The 17,052-nt window shown below is 43.6% G+C and overlaps 1 protein-coding gene across 3 annotated transcripts in view; it reads left to right on the plus strand.

Moving 5' to 3' along the window:
- Positions 1-17,052, plus strand: part of KMT2D (lysine methyltransferase 2D) — a 176,884-nt gene that overhangs the window by 44,129 nt on the left and 115,703 nt on the right. For all 3 annotated transcript variants that reach the window (XM_073663778.1, XM_073663779.1, XM_073663780.1), the window contains exons 2-8: positions 6,641-6,725; positions 8,282-8,396; positions 8,524-8,720; positions 9,404-9,513; positions 9,596-9,758; positions 10,428-10,593; positions 13,448-13,562. In XM_073663778.1, the coding sequence (XP_073519879.1) occupies positions 6,677-6,725; positions 8,282-8,396; positions 8,524-8,720; positions 9,404-9,513; positions 9,596-9,758; positions 10,428-10,593; positions 13,448-13,562 (915 nt within the window). In that variant the 5' untranslated portion in view covers positions 6,641-6,676. The remainder of the gene's footprint in view (positions 1-6,640; positions 6,726-8,281; positions 8,397-8,523; positions 8,721-9,403; positions 9,514-9,595; positions 9,759-10,427; positions 10,594-13,447; positions 13,563-17,052) is intronic.

Genomic DNA, 17,052 nt, shown 5'->3' on the forward strand with positions numbered 1-17,052 from the left:
ATGGGTGCCTTGGGGGGTCTAGTTTCCAAAATGGGGTCACTTGTTGGGGAGCTCCAATGTTTGGGCACACAGGGACTCTCCAAGCGCAACATGGTTCCAATTTGTTAGTGGACACCCTTGTGTAGTGTATGTCAGGTTGGTGTGCGGTGTGGTATATTGTAGTGTATACACCACACACACACACACACACACACACACACACACACACACACACACACACACACACACACACACACACACACTACAACACACACACACTACAACACACACACTACAACACACACACCAACCTGACATAGCCTCCTAAGCTGAGTACGCCCTAGACTGGGATGAGTGGGACGGGCGGGACATTTTGTGTGCTGTGTGCGTGTGTAAAAAAAAAAAAACAAAAAAAAAAAAACGAAACTTTATTATAGTGTGAGTGTGTGTGTGTGTGCTTGGTGTAACCTTCTGCAGTCACGTGTGGGGGCTGTCAGGCGTAGGGGGGGGGGGCTGAAGAGATGGAGGAGCCAGCAGCTGCAGCAAGGGGGGTGATCACTGGGGAAGGAGCCGGCAGCAGCAAGGGGGGTGATCACTGGGGCAGGAGCCGGCAGCAGCAAGGGGGGTAGGAGGCCGGCAGCATCAGGGGGGTGATTACTGGGGAAGAAAGCTGAGCAGGAGCCAGCAGCAGGGGGGTGATTACTGGGATGGGGGGGTGCACACTGGGGATGGGGAGTGAACACTGGGGACAGGGGGGGGGGAGAACACTGGGGACAGGGGGGGGGTGAACACTGGGGACAGGGGGGGGGGTGAACACTGGGGACAGGGGGGGGGGTGAACACTGGGGACAGGGGGGGGGGGTGAACACTGGGGACAGGGGGGGGTGAACACTGGGGACAGGGGGGGGGGTGAACACTGGGGACGGGGGGGGTGAACACTGGGGGGAGGGGTGATTATTGGGAGGTGGGGTGATTATTGGGAGGTGGGGGGTGATATCACTGGGACTGGGGGATGGTGGGCTTGATCACAGGAGCAGGGCATTTACACTGAGCCTGCTGCTGCTGTGATCACAGTCCACCGGCTGTCAGAAGGAGAGCAGCAGCCGGTGGATGAAGACGTGGGAGAGGGAGCGGAGGTCGGGGTGCAGGTATGAAAGTGGAGGGGGGGTCGGGGGTGGAGAGGGGGTCGGGGGGGAGCGGGGGCAATACTACCTGATGCAGATCAGCGGCGGCAGAAGCGATCCACGGGGGGGGGCAGCTGCAGAGGGTCCACGGGGGGGGCAGCTGCAGAGGGTCCACGGGGGGGGGCAGCAGCAGAGGGTCCACAGAGGGCAGCAGCAGAGGGTCCACAACGGCCGGCACACGATCCATGGACGGGCAGTTGCGGCCATCATTAAAAACTCCCTCCACATCTGATTGGGGCTAGTATCCATGTGACGCTCGCCCCCCAATCAGATCTGGGGGGAGGGGGGGGGGCAGAGGTGACAGTCCCCCCAGCCAATGGCTGATGCTGTAAGCATCAGGCCATGCCCAGATTTAAATATTACACCAATTTTCATTGGTGAAATATTTAATTCATACCGATTGGCTGTTTCATTTTCACTTTTAATGAAACTGCCAATCGGAGGGGTCCCAGGCACGGGGGGGTTAATCCACCCCCCGGGGGGTCGACTTCAGGATGTCCAGTTGCAGTAGCAACTGTGAAACCTGAGCGACCCCGCTCGCAGGCGCTGCAGGGGCTCTTTCCCTCCATGTCACAGACGCTGTGACATGGGTCGGGAAGGAACTGTTTTCCATGTCACAAACGGTGTGACACGGGTCGGGAAGGGGTTAAAAACAAGCAAAATAATAACATAGCGCACAAAATGTACAGCCCAGTTATAGTGATGGCAAGTGTGTCAATTTACAAAAAGGACGAAAAACTGAGTGACTCATTAAGGCCAGATGGTGCCAACGTCCCCAAAGTGACAATCCATCTGGTCTCACATTGTGCCAGGCGTTTGCCTATATCTCTTCCCCTTATACCAGTATGGATGAGATCAATTCCTCTCACCCGGAAGGATTTGGGGCTACAGTCATGGTGCATCTTGAAATGTCGGGAAATGTTTTTAATTCTGACATGTCGGACACTGACCTGGCCGCAGCAATGTCCCTCACGTGTTCCCTCACCCGTATTAATTCACGGGACGTAAGTCCAATATAAATTTTAGAACATCCACAAGTTGCGTAATGAATTACGTTTATGCTAGTGCATGTGATATGATGTTTTATTTCAAAATGGCGGAGTCCATCTGCTGAAGAGAATGAGGAACTACGGATGACATTGCTGCAGGCCAGGCAGCGGCCACATGGAAAGAATCCCCAAATAGGACCTCTGCTCCCGAACAAATTTACCACAGGAGGTGTATAGTGGCTTTTGACAAGTAAATCTTTTAGATTTCTACAACGTCTTTGTGTCATCAGGGGTGCGGTGGGAAGGCTCGACTGAAGAGCAGGCTCGGTTTTGAGAATGGGCCAATGTTTTTCTAATATAGCTCTCATATTACGCCATTCATGATTGTATGTCGAAATAAAACGAGTCCTCCCATCGCAACCCCGCCGTTTCCTTGATGTATAGAGGAGCGAATTGCGCGTAGCATTTTTCGCCCGACTATAAACTGCCTTGATGCACCTCTGACTGTAGCCCCTATCCTCAAACCGAGATCTCAAGTCCCTCGCCTGTTCTTCAAACCTCGCATCGGACGAGCAGATCCGCCTCATCCTGTGGAACTGACTCACTGGGACAGCCCGAATAGTTGCTGCACAATGTGCAGATGATGCATGTATAAGCGCATTGACAGAGGTGGACTTCCTGAATACATCTATCTGCATGAGTGCATCATCATCCACCTCAAATTTTATGTCCAGGAAGTCCAATTTCCTCTTGTCAGCCCTATACGTTAATTTGATGTTAAATGAATTCGCATTAAGGCGACCCATGAACTGGTCAAGCTGCTCCACGGTGCCCTTCCAAAGAAAAAATAAATCATCAATATATCTATACCAGCACTGGATGGGTTCCATGGCATGTGCGCCCTCGTCACGAAAGAGCGTCCTCTCCCAATAACCAAGGAAGAGGTTGGCGTACGAAGACGCACATGCCGCACCCAGTGCAGTGCCATGTGTCTGTAAATAAAATGAATTTTTGAAAACAAAAAAATTATGAGTAAAGACAAATGCCAAACATATGGCTGCTTACTGCGGTTTAGGCACAGAGGGGTTCTGAAGGAGGGGGCATTTGGGTTTGGGGGCGCAGAATTCACTGTATTTTATTTTAAGGGGGTGGGAACTGTCGCTTTTCCAGAGTCTTTGTTCTACCAGTAACGTGGGACCCCTATAGTTCCAGTGACAGATGACGGACCTAAGTGGGGGCTGGTATTGTGTGTGATAAATTAGGGTTTTATTGGTAATATTTTGGGGTACATAATTTTCGATTGTTTCCAGAATAAGACTGGATCGCTAGGCTACGCTGAGCACTTACGTCTGTTTTCTGTGTAAATTCCACAAAAATGCGATTCAGATGGAACCACCCACCATAATGAGGCAAATGGAGACACGTTACCATTTTGATGTGTATATGTTTGTGTTTATATTTTTTTAGGATTTGCTATTTTTACATACTAAAAACAATATTTTACAAAAATGAATTTGGTTTTGCATTGTCATATTCTGAGAGCTTTAATTTTTTTGGCCGAATGAGCCATATTATGGCTTGTTTTTTGTCTTTCGAAGGTTTGGCGTTATTTGTATAATTTATTATTATTTTTTTTTTAAATATACATACAGGTGCATATCACTAAATTAGAATATCAAAAAGTTAATTTATTTCAGTTCTTCAATACAAAAAGTGAAACTCATATTATATAGAGTCATTACAAAGAGAGTGATCTATTTCAAGTGTTTATTTCTGTTAATGTTGATGATTATGGCTTACAGCCAATGAAAACACAAAAGTCATTATCTCATTAAATTAGAATATGTTATAGCAACAGCTTGAAAAATGTTTTTAAAATCTGAAATGTTATCCTACTGAAATGTATGTTCAGTAAATGCACTCAATACTTCGTCGGGGCTCCTTTTGCATCAATTATTGCATCAATGCGGCGTGGCATGGAGGCGATCAGCCTGTGGAACTGCTGAGGTGTTATGGAAGCCCAGGTTGCTTTGATAGCAACCTTCAGCTCATCTGCATTGTTGGGTCTGGTGTAGTGTTGAGCGAATATGTTCTAATAACCCTTTCGCCGAGTATGCTCGGGCCGAGCTCCGAGTATTTACAGCTGCTCGGTGATATGTTTGAATCGCTCCTGTGTGCATGATTTGCGACTGTTTGACAGTTTTACTACATGTGAGGAATGTCTATTTCTTACACATTCCTCACATGTAATAAAGCTGTCAAACAGTTGCAAATCATGCACACGGGAGCGATTCAAACATATCACCGAGCAGCTGTAAATACTCGGAGCTCGGCCCGAGCATACTCGGAACAGAACATACTCGCTCAACACTAGTCTGGTGTCTCTCATCTTCCTCTTGACAATACTCCATAGATTCTCTGAGGTTAAGGGCAGGCGAGTTTTCTGGCCAATCAAGCACAGTGATACTGTTGTTTTTAAACCAGGTATTGGTACTTTTAGCAGTGTGGACAGGTGCCAAGTCCTGCTGGAGAATGAAATTTCCATCTCCAAAAAGCTTGTCGGCAGAGGGAAGCATGAAGTGCTCTAAAATTTCCTGGTAGACGGCTGCGCTGACTTTGGTCTTGATAAAACACAGTGGACCTACACCAGCAGATGACATGGCTCCCCAAACCATCACTGATTGTGGAAACTTCATACTAGACCTCAAGCAGCTTGGATTGTGGCCTCTCCACTCTTCCTCCAGACTCTGGGGCCTTGATTTCCAAACTAAATGCAAAATTTAATTTGCATTAACTTAGTGTGTTAATGACTGCCTTCTGGACATCTGTCAAGTCAGTAGTCTTCCTCATGATTGTGGCGCCTACTGAAACAGACTAAGGGACCTTTTTAAACAGGTGGGCAGCCTTTACATGTCTTTTTTGATAATTATTCTAATTTACTGAGATAATGACTTTTGTATTTTCATTGGCTGTAAGCCATAATCATCAACATTAACAGAAATAAACACTTGAAATAGATCACTCTGTAATGACTCGTATATTATATAGCGTTTCACTTTTTGTATTGAAGAACTGAAATAAATTAACTTTTTGATGATATTCTAATTTAGTGAGATGCACCTGTATTTTTATACATATATTTCACATCTTCACAAAGTCCCACTGTGGGACGTGTCATTTTCAGTTTGATCGCTGGTCTCATACACTGCAGTACTCCTGTACTGCAGTGTATGAGACCTGTCAGTGAGTCACAGCCTCCGCATCACTCTGCCTGTGAGATCGCGTGTGTGTGTGTGTGTGTGTGTGTAAAAAAAAAAAAAAAAAAAAAAAGGGTAAAAGCCTCCACCAAGAACATGTGAGTTTCCGCATTACATACAGGTAGAGCAAACGCTGCTAATGTCAATGTATTGTGTCCTGAAACAGGAAGTTAGTCTTTAAAAAAAACAAAAAACTGCAGTGTGAAAACTGAGCGAATACAGTTTTTACTTTATATGGACATTTTTATGGGAAGTTTGGTCTTTTTTAATACCTAAATACATGCAGATTTGTCTGGAACTCAGTTTTACAACCTGGTTTTATTAACCCATTTGGTCCTTTTTATATATCAAAGGACATAGCTGGCTGTAGAACGAGTTTACCTTTTAATCCATTCTGAGGAGTTTCTCACTGTTTTCCATCTTTGCCTGAATTTTTTAAGCTGATTTATGACTTCATCTTGGTTTATCTCAACTTTGCATAACTTTGCTATGTACATATTTTAACAGTAAATATAGTATTTTCATAAATCAGCAGTACTAGTGAAGATAAGAAACTGTCATATTTTATTAGAGAAAAATGTACAGTCACTTTTTGTTTCCACGCACTGATTGTTCACACTCAATCTGCTCATATCTGCCCACAAATCTGTCTGCAGTAAGGGAGCAAATTAAACTGCAACTACTCTTTTCAGAAGTTAACTGAAAGTTCTGGCCTTGTCCTATAGTTTGCGCTCGTCACATGGGCTGTAATGTCCCACATTTCACCCTTGTGGTTTTTTAATCCAAACTGTACTGACCAATGTATGGTACTGCTTCAGTTAGTCTGTGCCCTGTGTAGAAGTTCTAGGATCGTTCATCAGCGATGCCCGCTCTGTGTCCTTCATAGTAGCCAGGATCGAGCGTGAAATGAGTGAGGAATGCCACAATAACCATATAGTAAGATGTGATTAATCATTATACTTTTGGAGGTGGAAGCCAAAAAAATTCCCATGTTTTATCGGTATAAGCACTGTGATTTTAAAAATTAAAAAAAAAGGCGAACCCTCCAATAAATCTATCAAAATTTCCTTTGCCATGGTGTATTGAGGGCTTGTTACATTTCATCACCTCCAATCCGCTGTGCGGCACTGTGCTTTGATATAAAGAATTATTAGTATAATTTCTATTGTTTCTTTTCTCAGGTTCTCAAATATAGGAATGTTTTTGTAACTGTTATTTATATTTATCTGTAGGTCGCCCTAAAAGGGATAGTCAGTTTTCGGCCAGGGATGGATGATCAGAAACCATCCAGCGAGGACAAAGAATCTGAAGCGTCAGGTAATGAAACTTTAATTTAGCAGAGGTTATTTATTAAAATGCTGCATGCTACTCTTACCCTTCAGCAGATCAGTGTGTGGGATTTATTAGGTGGCACATTGTGCCATTCTAATTTTCTTTAAAAACCAGCTGTGGTCTAGACTGGCATAGTAAAGGTCCTATTGTATAGAGCAGGGGTGGGCAGTTTATTTTCCTGAGGGGCCACATGAGAGACCGTGACTGTTGTGGAGGCCGAACCAATAGGCTGAAATTAATGCTGCTCAATAATTATATAAATATATTAATTATTATATAAACAGAATTAACTATGCTGACATCCCCCTATATGTTTAGTTTGAACCCGAATACAGCCCCTTCTATATATCGTATGAGCTGCGCACGGCCTCCCCGTGTCCAGCGTGAGCCGCGCACGGCCTCCCCGTGTCCAGCGTGAGCCGCGCACGGCCTCCCCGTGTCCAGCGTGAGCCGCGCACGGCCTCCCCGTGTCTAGCGCGAGCCGCGCACGGCCTCCCCGTGTCTAGCGCGAGCCGCGCACGGCCTCCCCGTGTCTAGCGCGAGCCGCGCACGGCCTCCCCGTGTCTAGCGCGAGCCGCGCACGGCCTCCCCGTGTCTAGCGCGAGCCGCGCACGGCCTCCCCGTGTCTAGCGCGAGCCGCGCACGGCCTCCCCGTGTCCAGCGCGAGCCGCGCACGGCCTCCCCGTGTCCAGCGCGAGCCGCGCACGGCCTCCCCGTGTCCAGCGCGAGCCGCGCACGGCCTCCCCGTGTCCAGCGCGAGCCGCGCACGGCCTCCCCGTGTCCAGCGCGAGCCGCGCACGGCCTCCCCGTGTCCAGCGCGAGCCGCGCACGGCCTCCCCGTGTCCAGCGCGAGCCGCGCACGGCCTCCCCGTGTCCAGCGAAACCTCCCATACACATGGGGGAAAAAAAATAAAATCTCATATTCTCCTCGCTTCCCCCGGCGCTCTGCTTCTGCTCTTGTTTCCAGTGCGCTGACTCTCCGCACTACACCGCTGACGTGCCGAAATGACGTTATCGTGTCAGTTGTCTCACGACCGTGGGTCGCACTTTGCCCAGGTCTGGTATAGAGGGTAAGGGTATGATCACACATGACATTCTACAGCTTTCTGTCTGCAGTGGAATACTCGTAAAGTGGACACGATTTTTCTAACCTCATCTACAGGCTTCTTTTATTCTCATTCCCCAAATTGTCCTATTTCGCTACACAAAACCTGCAAGTAGAAAATTGGAGAAGAGGGGGAATGAAGTTTAAAAAATAAGTTGCATGTGATGAAGCATCGCTCCAAATGCACTGCCACGGATGCCCCGCTAGGAACAGAGGTATAGCCAGTGGAGGTGCATGCTACATTCACATGATTTCTAAGTATCTGCCACTTGGACTTCACTACAGACTGCTGTGAAAAGTGTTTGCAGCAAACCAAAAAAAAAGAAAAAAAATACTGTTAGTGTTTTAAAAAAATATATATAGATTTTTATAGTGAAACTATCGTAATGAAAGTTATAAATGTGTATATGTGAACCCTGTCATTTTTTGCACTTAGCTGATGAAAATGCCTCCGATGTGGCCTGTGAAGCGGAAGCAGATGAGCCCTGCAATCTATCGCCAGCCGCATGTTTTGTAGGGGATGGCGCTGTCCCGGACTCACCACGTGGCAGGTACATTGTGAGAAATGTGCTTATTATGTATGTACTTTATTGTAAATCCTTCACCTTACTCTTCATTACTGCAGACAATATTCCTCATTTGATTACGGTTCTGATTATCTATTGGTTGCCCCTGTAGGCGCTGTGCTCTCTGCAATTGTGGGGGATGGAGTCCACAAGGACAGCGGGAACTGCTGCGGTTTGATCCTTCTCCAGGCCGCCCACAACTGGATCCTGCTCTCTGTCGGGTACCAGAAATTGGCACGGAGTACTTGGACCCTTCGGTTATTGGGTTTGCCGAGTCTGTGTTACCGGAGGAGCTCTTTGAACCTTCAGGTTAGGATGAAATGTAACGTGCCTAGCTTATCCTGCATTTGGCAGATTATTGATTTTTTTCTCCCCGCAGTCTATTTCATATTTTTGCATTGCCTTCCAGGAGCCATAAGGTTGTGTGTGTGTTTTTAACATTACGTATGAGGGCTTGTTGTGTTTTTTTTTTTGCAGGATGAGTTCTCTTTAAATAATACAATTTTTTATTCTACATAGTGTGCTGAAAAATTTGGGAAAAAATATTTGTGATAAAATTTTGAAATGGTACTGCCAGGTTTAGATTTAATATTAAAAATGGGAAACTTGTAAACTTCTCTTTTTTTATTTTTTTTATTAATGTATCACCTCTGTCAAACCATATAGATACTGCAGTTGTGTATGATCTTGTCATCTAAGTGGTTAAATTGCAAGCAGTTGCAGTCACGTGTCAGCTGTGCATCGGGCAGGCTGCGTTCACTTCTTGTGCAAATATGGCGTACATAACGTCGCCAAGGGTTTATTTAAAATAAAGTTTTTGTGCTGCTATTCCACTGACCTTCTACTGGGGGGTTTCCTTTTTATAGAAGTTTCTTGTTTTCTACCCTTGTAGTACAGGACTGGTGATTAACATTCCAGCTTGTTAGATTGAAGTAATAGAGACTTGATTTCCTACGAGCTCTTATTCAAGCTTCCATTTATCCCATACACAGGTCACTGCTGGGTTCACTACTGGTGTGCGTCTTGGTCCTATGGAGTCCAGCATGTGGAAGGAACTGGACTGACTAATGTGGATATAGCTGTATTCTCAGGGATATCACAGGTTTGTAAGCGACTGAGCGTTACAGCCTTTGTCAGATTTGTTTTTAATACAAAGAGATCAAGCTTCTTATTGTCTCTTCTAGAAATGTGAATACTGTAAACGGATGGGTGCTACCATTCAGTGCCACTCGACAGGGTGTTTGCGCCGATATCACTTTCCATGCGCAGCTGCGAGTGGATCCTTCCAGTCAATGAAGACCTTAAAATTGCTGTGCAGCGAACATGTGGCCGAAGCAGCCGCAATGGGTTAGTTCAGACTCCTCTTTACGTTACATGTTGTCATCCCATTTTCTCTTTTTCATGCTAGTTTCAAATGGGAAGTGTATTTTCAACAGATTTTGGTTAATTTAACAGTACAGGTGAATTTAGAAACTTTGTTAAAGATCTCAACAGAGAAATCTGCTTCTTTATCCACTTATGAGCCAGTTTTTACTCTCTTCCTGCCTGCTGAACTTGCCATCGACTATGAAAAAAAAACACCCAAATCAATGCCAGCTCAGTGAGGTGTCCGTTTACACTTACTAATATACTCTATATAGAGGAGGAGGAGGGAGACCCAGGAAGGTGCTGCTGAGCTTTCTAACAAGTCATTGACACCACCCAAGAGCTGGATTTACATTTACACTGCTCAGTACTGCTGTTCAATTTCCTTTGTGCTGCAGCTTTTGTCTGCGTGCCAAGAAAATAGTGAATAATGTAACAGATCTGAGATTCTCTTGTCAAAAATTTCAAGTACTTTACATCTATTTTTACATTTATTATTTATTCTATGGCTCTTTACATGTGAAATGTATAGATAGATAGATGTGTATATAGATGGAGATATTTTTATGAATTGCTCGCTTATGGTTATAAAAAGGAATATTAGTCGTTCATTATGTAATATATTTTATTTTCCTGTTCGTCATGTGTTAGACGACTCTTGTTGCGTGCTATGTAACAAGCCCGGTGACCTCCCAGACCTCCTGTTCTGCGCCAGTTGCGGACTGCACTATCATGGTTCTTGTCTGGAGATTACCCCAACACCATTGAAGCGGTCTGGCTGGCAGTGTCCTGAGTGTAAAGTGTGCCAAAGTTGCAGGTAGGAAATAAAAACAAATTGTTTAATTAGTTGCACAATGATTTTAAGCCAAGACAAAAAAAATAAATAAATAAATAACAATCTAAATATGTGATGTAGATCATCTTGGAATAGTTAGTAGCGGAGAGAAATGAGTGACATCTTTACCTTCCTTGGAATTTTTTTTCTCTCACTCTATAGATTCTGGTAGACATTATATCTCAGGATGTGCATTACCTTTGTAAATTTAAATTCTATGTAATACAGAAAAAAAAAGTGAAAAACAAATTGCTAGCATTTCTGATTCTTATTCTCATTTTCCTATCTTTGGAATGTGTTTGTTATGCATTATAACTCCTTACATAAGAGCCTTGATCACCCGTGTTATTTTGGAAGTTCTGAGCACCTGCAGTATACATGGATATTGGCATTTTATCATTTTTCTAGAATATGTTTGGAGCTCAAGTTCACAAGGAGGTTGGTAACCTATACTGCTCTAACTCCTCAGCTGCTCCAAGACCAGGCAATTTTTTCCCAGTTCATGAACAGGTAGATTTTTGGGAGGTTTTCTACATGCAGATTAAAGAGCTGTAAAAAAAAAAAAAAAAAATTCTCGTTCGGATATTCAAACAAACTTGTGGATTTTTTTGTGTTATGTGGGGCCTAATTGTGTTATTTTCATGCTCCCCTTTTTTGCTGATATCTGTGGGAAAATAAAGGAGATACTGGTCTGTTTCCACTTTTTTGATGACTCGAAAAGACGTCTGTGTCTACCTACCTACCTACAGTTAAAACCAGAAGTTTACATACACTATATAAAAAGACACATATGCATGTTTTTCTCAATATTTGACATGAAATCAGAATAAACCTTTCCCATTTTAGGTCAGTTAGGATTACCATGATTTTTAATATTTGCCAAATGCCAGAATAATGAAAGAGAGAATGTTTTAAGGCATTTTTATTACTTACTGCAAAGTCAAAAGTTGACATAAATTTTATTAGTATTTGCTACCATTGCCCTTAAACTGAATGACTTGGGTCAAATGTTTGGGATATCCTTCCACAAGCTCGCACCTGCCTCTTCAGCTTTGCCCATAATTTTTCAATAGGATTGAGATCATGGCTTTGTGATGGCCTCTAAAAAAAACATTGACTTTATTATCCTTAAACCACTTTGTTACCATTTTGGCAGTATGCTTCAGGTCATTGTCCATTTGGAAGACCCATTTCCGCCCAAGCTTTAATTTCCTGGCTGATGTCTTGAGATGTTGCTTCAGTATTGCCCCATGATCTTCTTTTCTCATGATGCCATCTATTTTGTGAAGTGCAGCAGTCCCTCCTGCAGCAAAACAAACCCACAACATCAGGGCTGTGGAGTCAGTAAGCCAAACCTCCGACTCTTCAATTTCCATGACAGCAAATCCAACTCTGACTCCGACTCCCTCATACATGGCTCATGTTTAAGTGATTAAGTTTACTGTAGCACAGATTCATCTCCGCTAAAAGTCTAGACCCTTAGATCAGGAATATGACAGACATTTATAGGACATTTCATAACTTTCCCAAATTCTTATGAAAAAAATATTCCCCACAAACTGCATTGAACTACTGTACCCAATTTATTACATATTTTAGGAGTTGGAGTCGGTCCATTTTATACGGACTCCACCGAAATGGGCTCCAACTCCACGACGCCTACTCCACAGTCCTGCGCAACATGATGCTGCCACCCTGTGCTTCACAGTTGGGATGGTGTTCTTAGGCTTCCAAGCCCTTTTTCCTCCAAACGTAGCGATGGTCATTATGCCCAAAAAGTTAAATTTTAGTTTCATCAGACCACAGGATATATCTCCAAAAATGAAGGTCTTTGTTCCTGTGTGCATTTGCAAACACGACTCTGGCTTTTGTATGTTTCTTTTGGAGTAATGGCTTCTTTCTGGCTGAGTGGCCTTTCAGCCCATGTTGATACAGTACTCGTTTCACTGTGAATATTGACACAATCTTGCCAGCTTCCACCATCATCTTCACAAGGTCTTTTGCTTTTGTTCTTTGGTTGATATGCACATGTTGGACCAAAGCACATTCTTCTTTGGGACACAGAACCTGTCTCCTTCCTGAGCGGTATGATGGCTGGACATTCCCATCTTGTTTGTACTTGCGTATAATTGTTTGTACAGATGAACAAGGCACCTTCAGGTATCTTGAAATTGTACCCAAGGATGAGCCAGACTTGTGCAAGTCCACAATTCTCTTCAGGATATCTTGGCTGATTTATTTACACTTTCCCATGATGCTACACAAAGAAGCAGTGTGTTTCAGGTGTGCATTAAAATACATCCACAGGTGTGTCTCTAATTAACTCAGATACACTATACAACTGATTGTGCAAGGAGCCACCAACATTTTTGCATGGAGGTGCGAGTGGCTGAGAGTTAAAATTATGGCATACAAATGATATGCGACAAATTTCACTTTTTTTTTTACACCAGCTTTTGGTATAACATTTAGAATTTTTTTTTCACCATGTACCCCAAAATAGTACCATTAAAAAAATATAACTTGTCCAGCAAAAAACAGGTCCTCATATGGCTTGTTGGAAAAATTAAACGGCTACGACTCTTAAAACACAGTAACTTTAAAGTAAAATAATTAAAATTGCTATGTCCTTAAGGCTACAAATAGCTTACGTGGTTGTGGCCAACACCTTCTGCTCTGTCTTCTTTTATTTTATTTTCAGTGCCCTAATTTTAAAGAGTAGCTGAAAAGGAAGCGAGCACTTTAGACATGTTGCCATATGTTACATGAGCTGTGCATCCAATGGTGACACTAATATGCCGTGTCTCTTATTTACTCCATATCTTCTCCTCTACAGAAAACCTGGCAAGGATTCAATGATGTTGGTGTGCCATGCTTGTGACAAAGGATATCACACTTTCTGTCTGAAACCTGCTATGGAGGATCTGCCTGCCGGCTCCTGGAAGTGCAAGGTATTTAGATGTAGATCACGGTTCACATCATGTTGGTGTGATGTATGTTGAGCGTGTACACCCCCAAAAGTCTCCCAAGTTTTACATAGCTCTAATATAGGCCTGAAGAGTGTCACTTTGGCCTTCATCCTGCTGGTATATTTCAGCCTAGAGGTTACATTTGCCCTCTGTCTTGCCTTAGTTTACCTTACATTTTTTTGGGCCTTCATCAACCTGTGGAATAACAAAAAAACAAAACAACTATAAACATTTTTCCTACAATTGCACCCTTAGTGGGACAAATTCCACAGCCATAAACGTGTAGTGATCTGGGTTTTATTCATGTTCTAATTGTAATATCATCAAAGCGAGCTGTTTCTCCTCTGTTGTAGAGGCTGTAAACTTGACTGAGCACGCCAATATGTGTATGGGGGTTCCCGACTTTCTCCCTTGTGATGATTTGCACATGAATCAACGGTTAAAGGATCTGGGAATGTTTAGCTTGCAAAAAAGAAGGCTAAGAGGAGACTTAATAGCTATCTACAAATATCTGATGGGCTGTCACACTGTAGGGGTATCATCCTTGTTCTCATTTGAACAAAGACTAGAAGCAATGGAATTAAACTAAAAGGGAGAAGATAAAGATTAGATATTAGAAACAACTTTTTGACAGTGAGGGTGATCAATGAGTGGAACAAGCTGCCACAAGAGGTGGTGAGTTCTTCTTCAATGGACGTCTTCAAACAGAGGATGGACAGACATCTGTCTGAGATGGTTTAGTGAATCCTGCATTGAGCAGGGGGTTGGACACAATGACCCTGGAGGTCCCTTCAAACTCTAACATTCTATGATTTCCGAGAAGAACAGGATCAGGATGTTGGATTTCCAACGACCGATCCTTCTGTCCTCCTTGAAAATAAGTCGCTGCCAGGAGTCTGACTGTGACTCTATCGTAGAACACCAAGAAAGCTGTCAAACAAATGATCACCTGGTTTATAGCAATATAATGTGTAAAGTGGCCTTAAGTTTTGCCATTGATTAGCCTAGAAAAGCTATCGTAGAATCGTAGAACCCCAGTGATATTTTTATGTATGACTTTTTTTTTTTTTTAAACCTTTTATTAAAGCAATTTTTTTCCCTTCCCCATCTTATATACTTTACACCAATATAACATGGAATCAAAATGAAACCAAACACCCTCCCCAAAGTAATTTAATTTAAGAAATACAAAATGCTTTTCAAAGCATATAAAGTACTAGACTTTAGCATGCTGTCAGCTGAGGAAAGGTTTGGCCGATTTTTCAGCCAGCAGCCACCTCACCCAATTCTCCTATACACACGATCGGTCCTGTGTTCTGAGAGCCGCTACCAAGCTTCTCTGAAGGCTGCTTATCTCTAGAGAATAAAAGGATCGGCAGTCTGAAATCGGACTGATCACTATCTTCCCCAATAATCTGTTAGGATGGTGATTGGGGAGGGGGGGTTCTACTTCTTCCTCCTCCTTCCACCTGAGCTTGCCTTCCATTCTCAATAAGGAACCTGTCAGTTGATTCGTGCTGTCTGGCCCATGGGCAGCATGAATCGGACAGCGGATACTGAATTTTAACCCCTTTACAGCCTGTGACGTATTAGTACGCACAGGCTGTAATCCCCCGGTTCAGTGAGGGCTCCGGTGCTGAGCCCGCACTGAACCGGGCACATGTCAGCTGATTATTACAGCTGACATGTGCCCGCAACAGCCGCGGGTGGAAATGTGATCCACCCGCGGCTGTTAACAACATGTTAAATGCCGCTGTCAATCTGACAGCGGCATTTAACAGAGCCGCGCCGGAAGCTCATCGGTAACCCTGTCACGTGATCGCGGGTCACCGATGGGTGGTCATGACAACCCTGGGTCTGCAGCAGACTCCAGTGGTTGTCATGAGCTGGTCGCTATGAGCGCCTCCTAGTGGTCGGCGCTTATAGCACAGGACCATTTCTGCTACATACAGGTGATCTGCTGATCATCTGTATGTAGCACAGCCGATCAGACAAGTGCTGCTTCTAGTCTCCTATGGAGACTATAGAAGCAAGCAAAAAGTGAAAAAAAGTGTTTAAAAAATATAAAAAAATATAAATGTTTAAATCGCCCTCCTTTCGCCCCATTCAAAATAAAATAATAATAAAAAAACATACATACACATTTGGTATCGCCGCGTTCAGAATCGCCCGATCTATCAATATTAAGAAAGAATTAATCCGATCGGTAAACGGCGTAACGAGAAAAAAAATTCTAAACGCCAGAATTGCGTTTTTTGGTCGCCGCAACATTGCAATAAAATGCAATAACGGGCGATCAAAACATCGGATCTACCCCAAAATGTTATCAATAAAAACTTCAGCTCGGTGCACAAAAAATAAGCCCTCACCCGGCCCCAGATCCTGAAAAATGGAGACGCTACAGGTCTTAGAAAATGATGCCTTTTTTTTTTTTTTTTTTTTAGCAAACTTTTGAATTTTTTTTCACCACTTAAATAAAAAAGAACCTATACGTGTTTGGTGTCTACGAACTCGTAATGGCCTGGAGAATAATAATGGCAGGTCAGTTTTATCATTCAGTGAACGTGGTAGAAAAAAATAAAAAAAACCATCTGTGGTATTGCACTTTTTTTGCAATTTCACCGCACTTAGAATTTTTTTCCCGTACACGATATGGTAAAACTAGTAATGGCATTGAAAAGTGCAACTCGTCCCGCAAAAAATAAGCCCTCACATGGCCATATTGACCAAAAAATAAAAACACTATGGCTCTGGGAACAAGTGGAGCAAAAAGCGAAAATGCAAAAAACGGAAAATCCCAGTGTTGCGAAGGGGTTAAGATTTTAGCTTTTACTCTGAAGCGCTGCATCATTTCAGAGAAAAACACAGTGGCAGCACAGCCAGGAAAGAGGTGACTAGATAATGGGGCAGTTTCCCACCTCCTCCTAGTCTGCTCAGCTAAACTGTCTGGTCTCTACCTATACACACACATAGGGAGAGCCTGTCATTCTGGCTTAGTGAGCGGGTAGAAGCCAGTGGGTATCTTCCTCTTGGACTAGTAAATTTTTTTCCCAGCCATACTTTCGACTATTTTACAGGAGTCTGCCTCTGTTGCATTCAAGCACTATGAATCAGCTGACAGCTTTCCTTTTAAACTTTTTGGAAGAAGGGGGTAGATATGAAGAGCAGAGTGATAAAAAAAAAAGGGATGCAGCAGAGGCAGACAAGACAGGACTATCATGCTACAGTCATGATTTTATGTTATGCCAAAGCTGGACTCACAGCCACACAGCTTAGTACTTCTGTATAATCTTTCATGCTGCTACTTTTGAACATGTGCTAAACAGAGAAACAGGAGGGATAGTGCTTCTTTCTGAGTACTGTCTATCGGACACCTCACCGCAGCTTTTTACCCACTGGTTCAGATAAAACTGAAAATTAGAAATGGAGCTTGCAGGGGAGAAACTGGTGTGGGATACAAGTCATATAATGG

This window comes from Phyllobates terribilis, unplaced genomic scaffold (genome assembly GCF_046119375.1).
Source record: "Phyllobates terribilis strain yellow unplaced genomic scaffold, ASM4611937v1 Scaffold_2__4_contigs__length_985480577, whole genome shotgun sequence".
Taxonomy (NCBI): Eukaryota; Metazoa; Chordata; class Amphibia; order Anura; family Dendrobatidae; genus Phyllobates; species Phyllobates terribilis.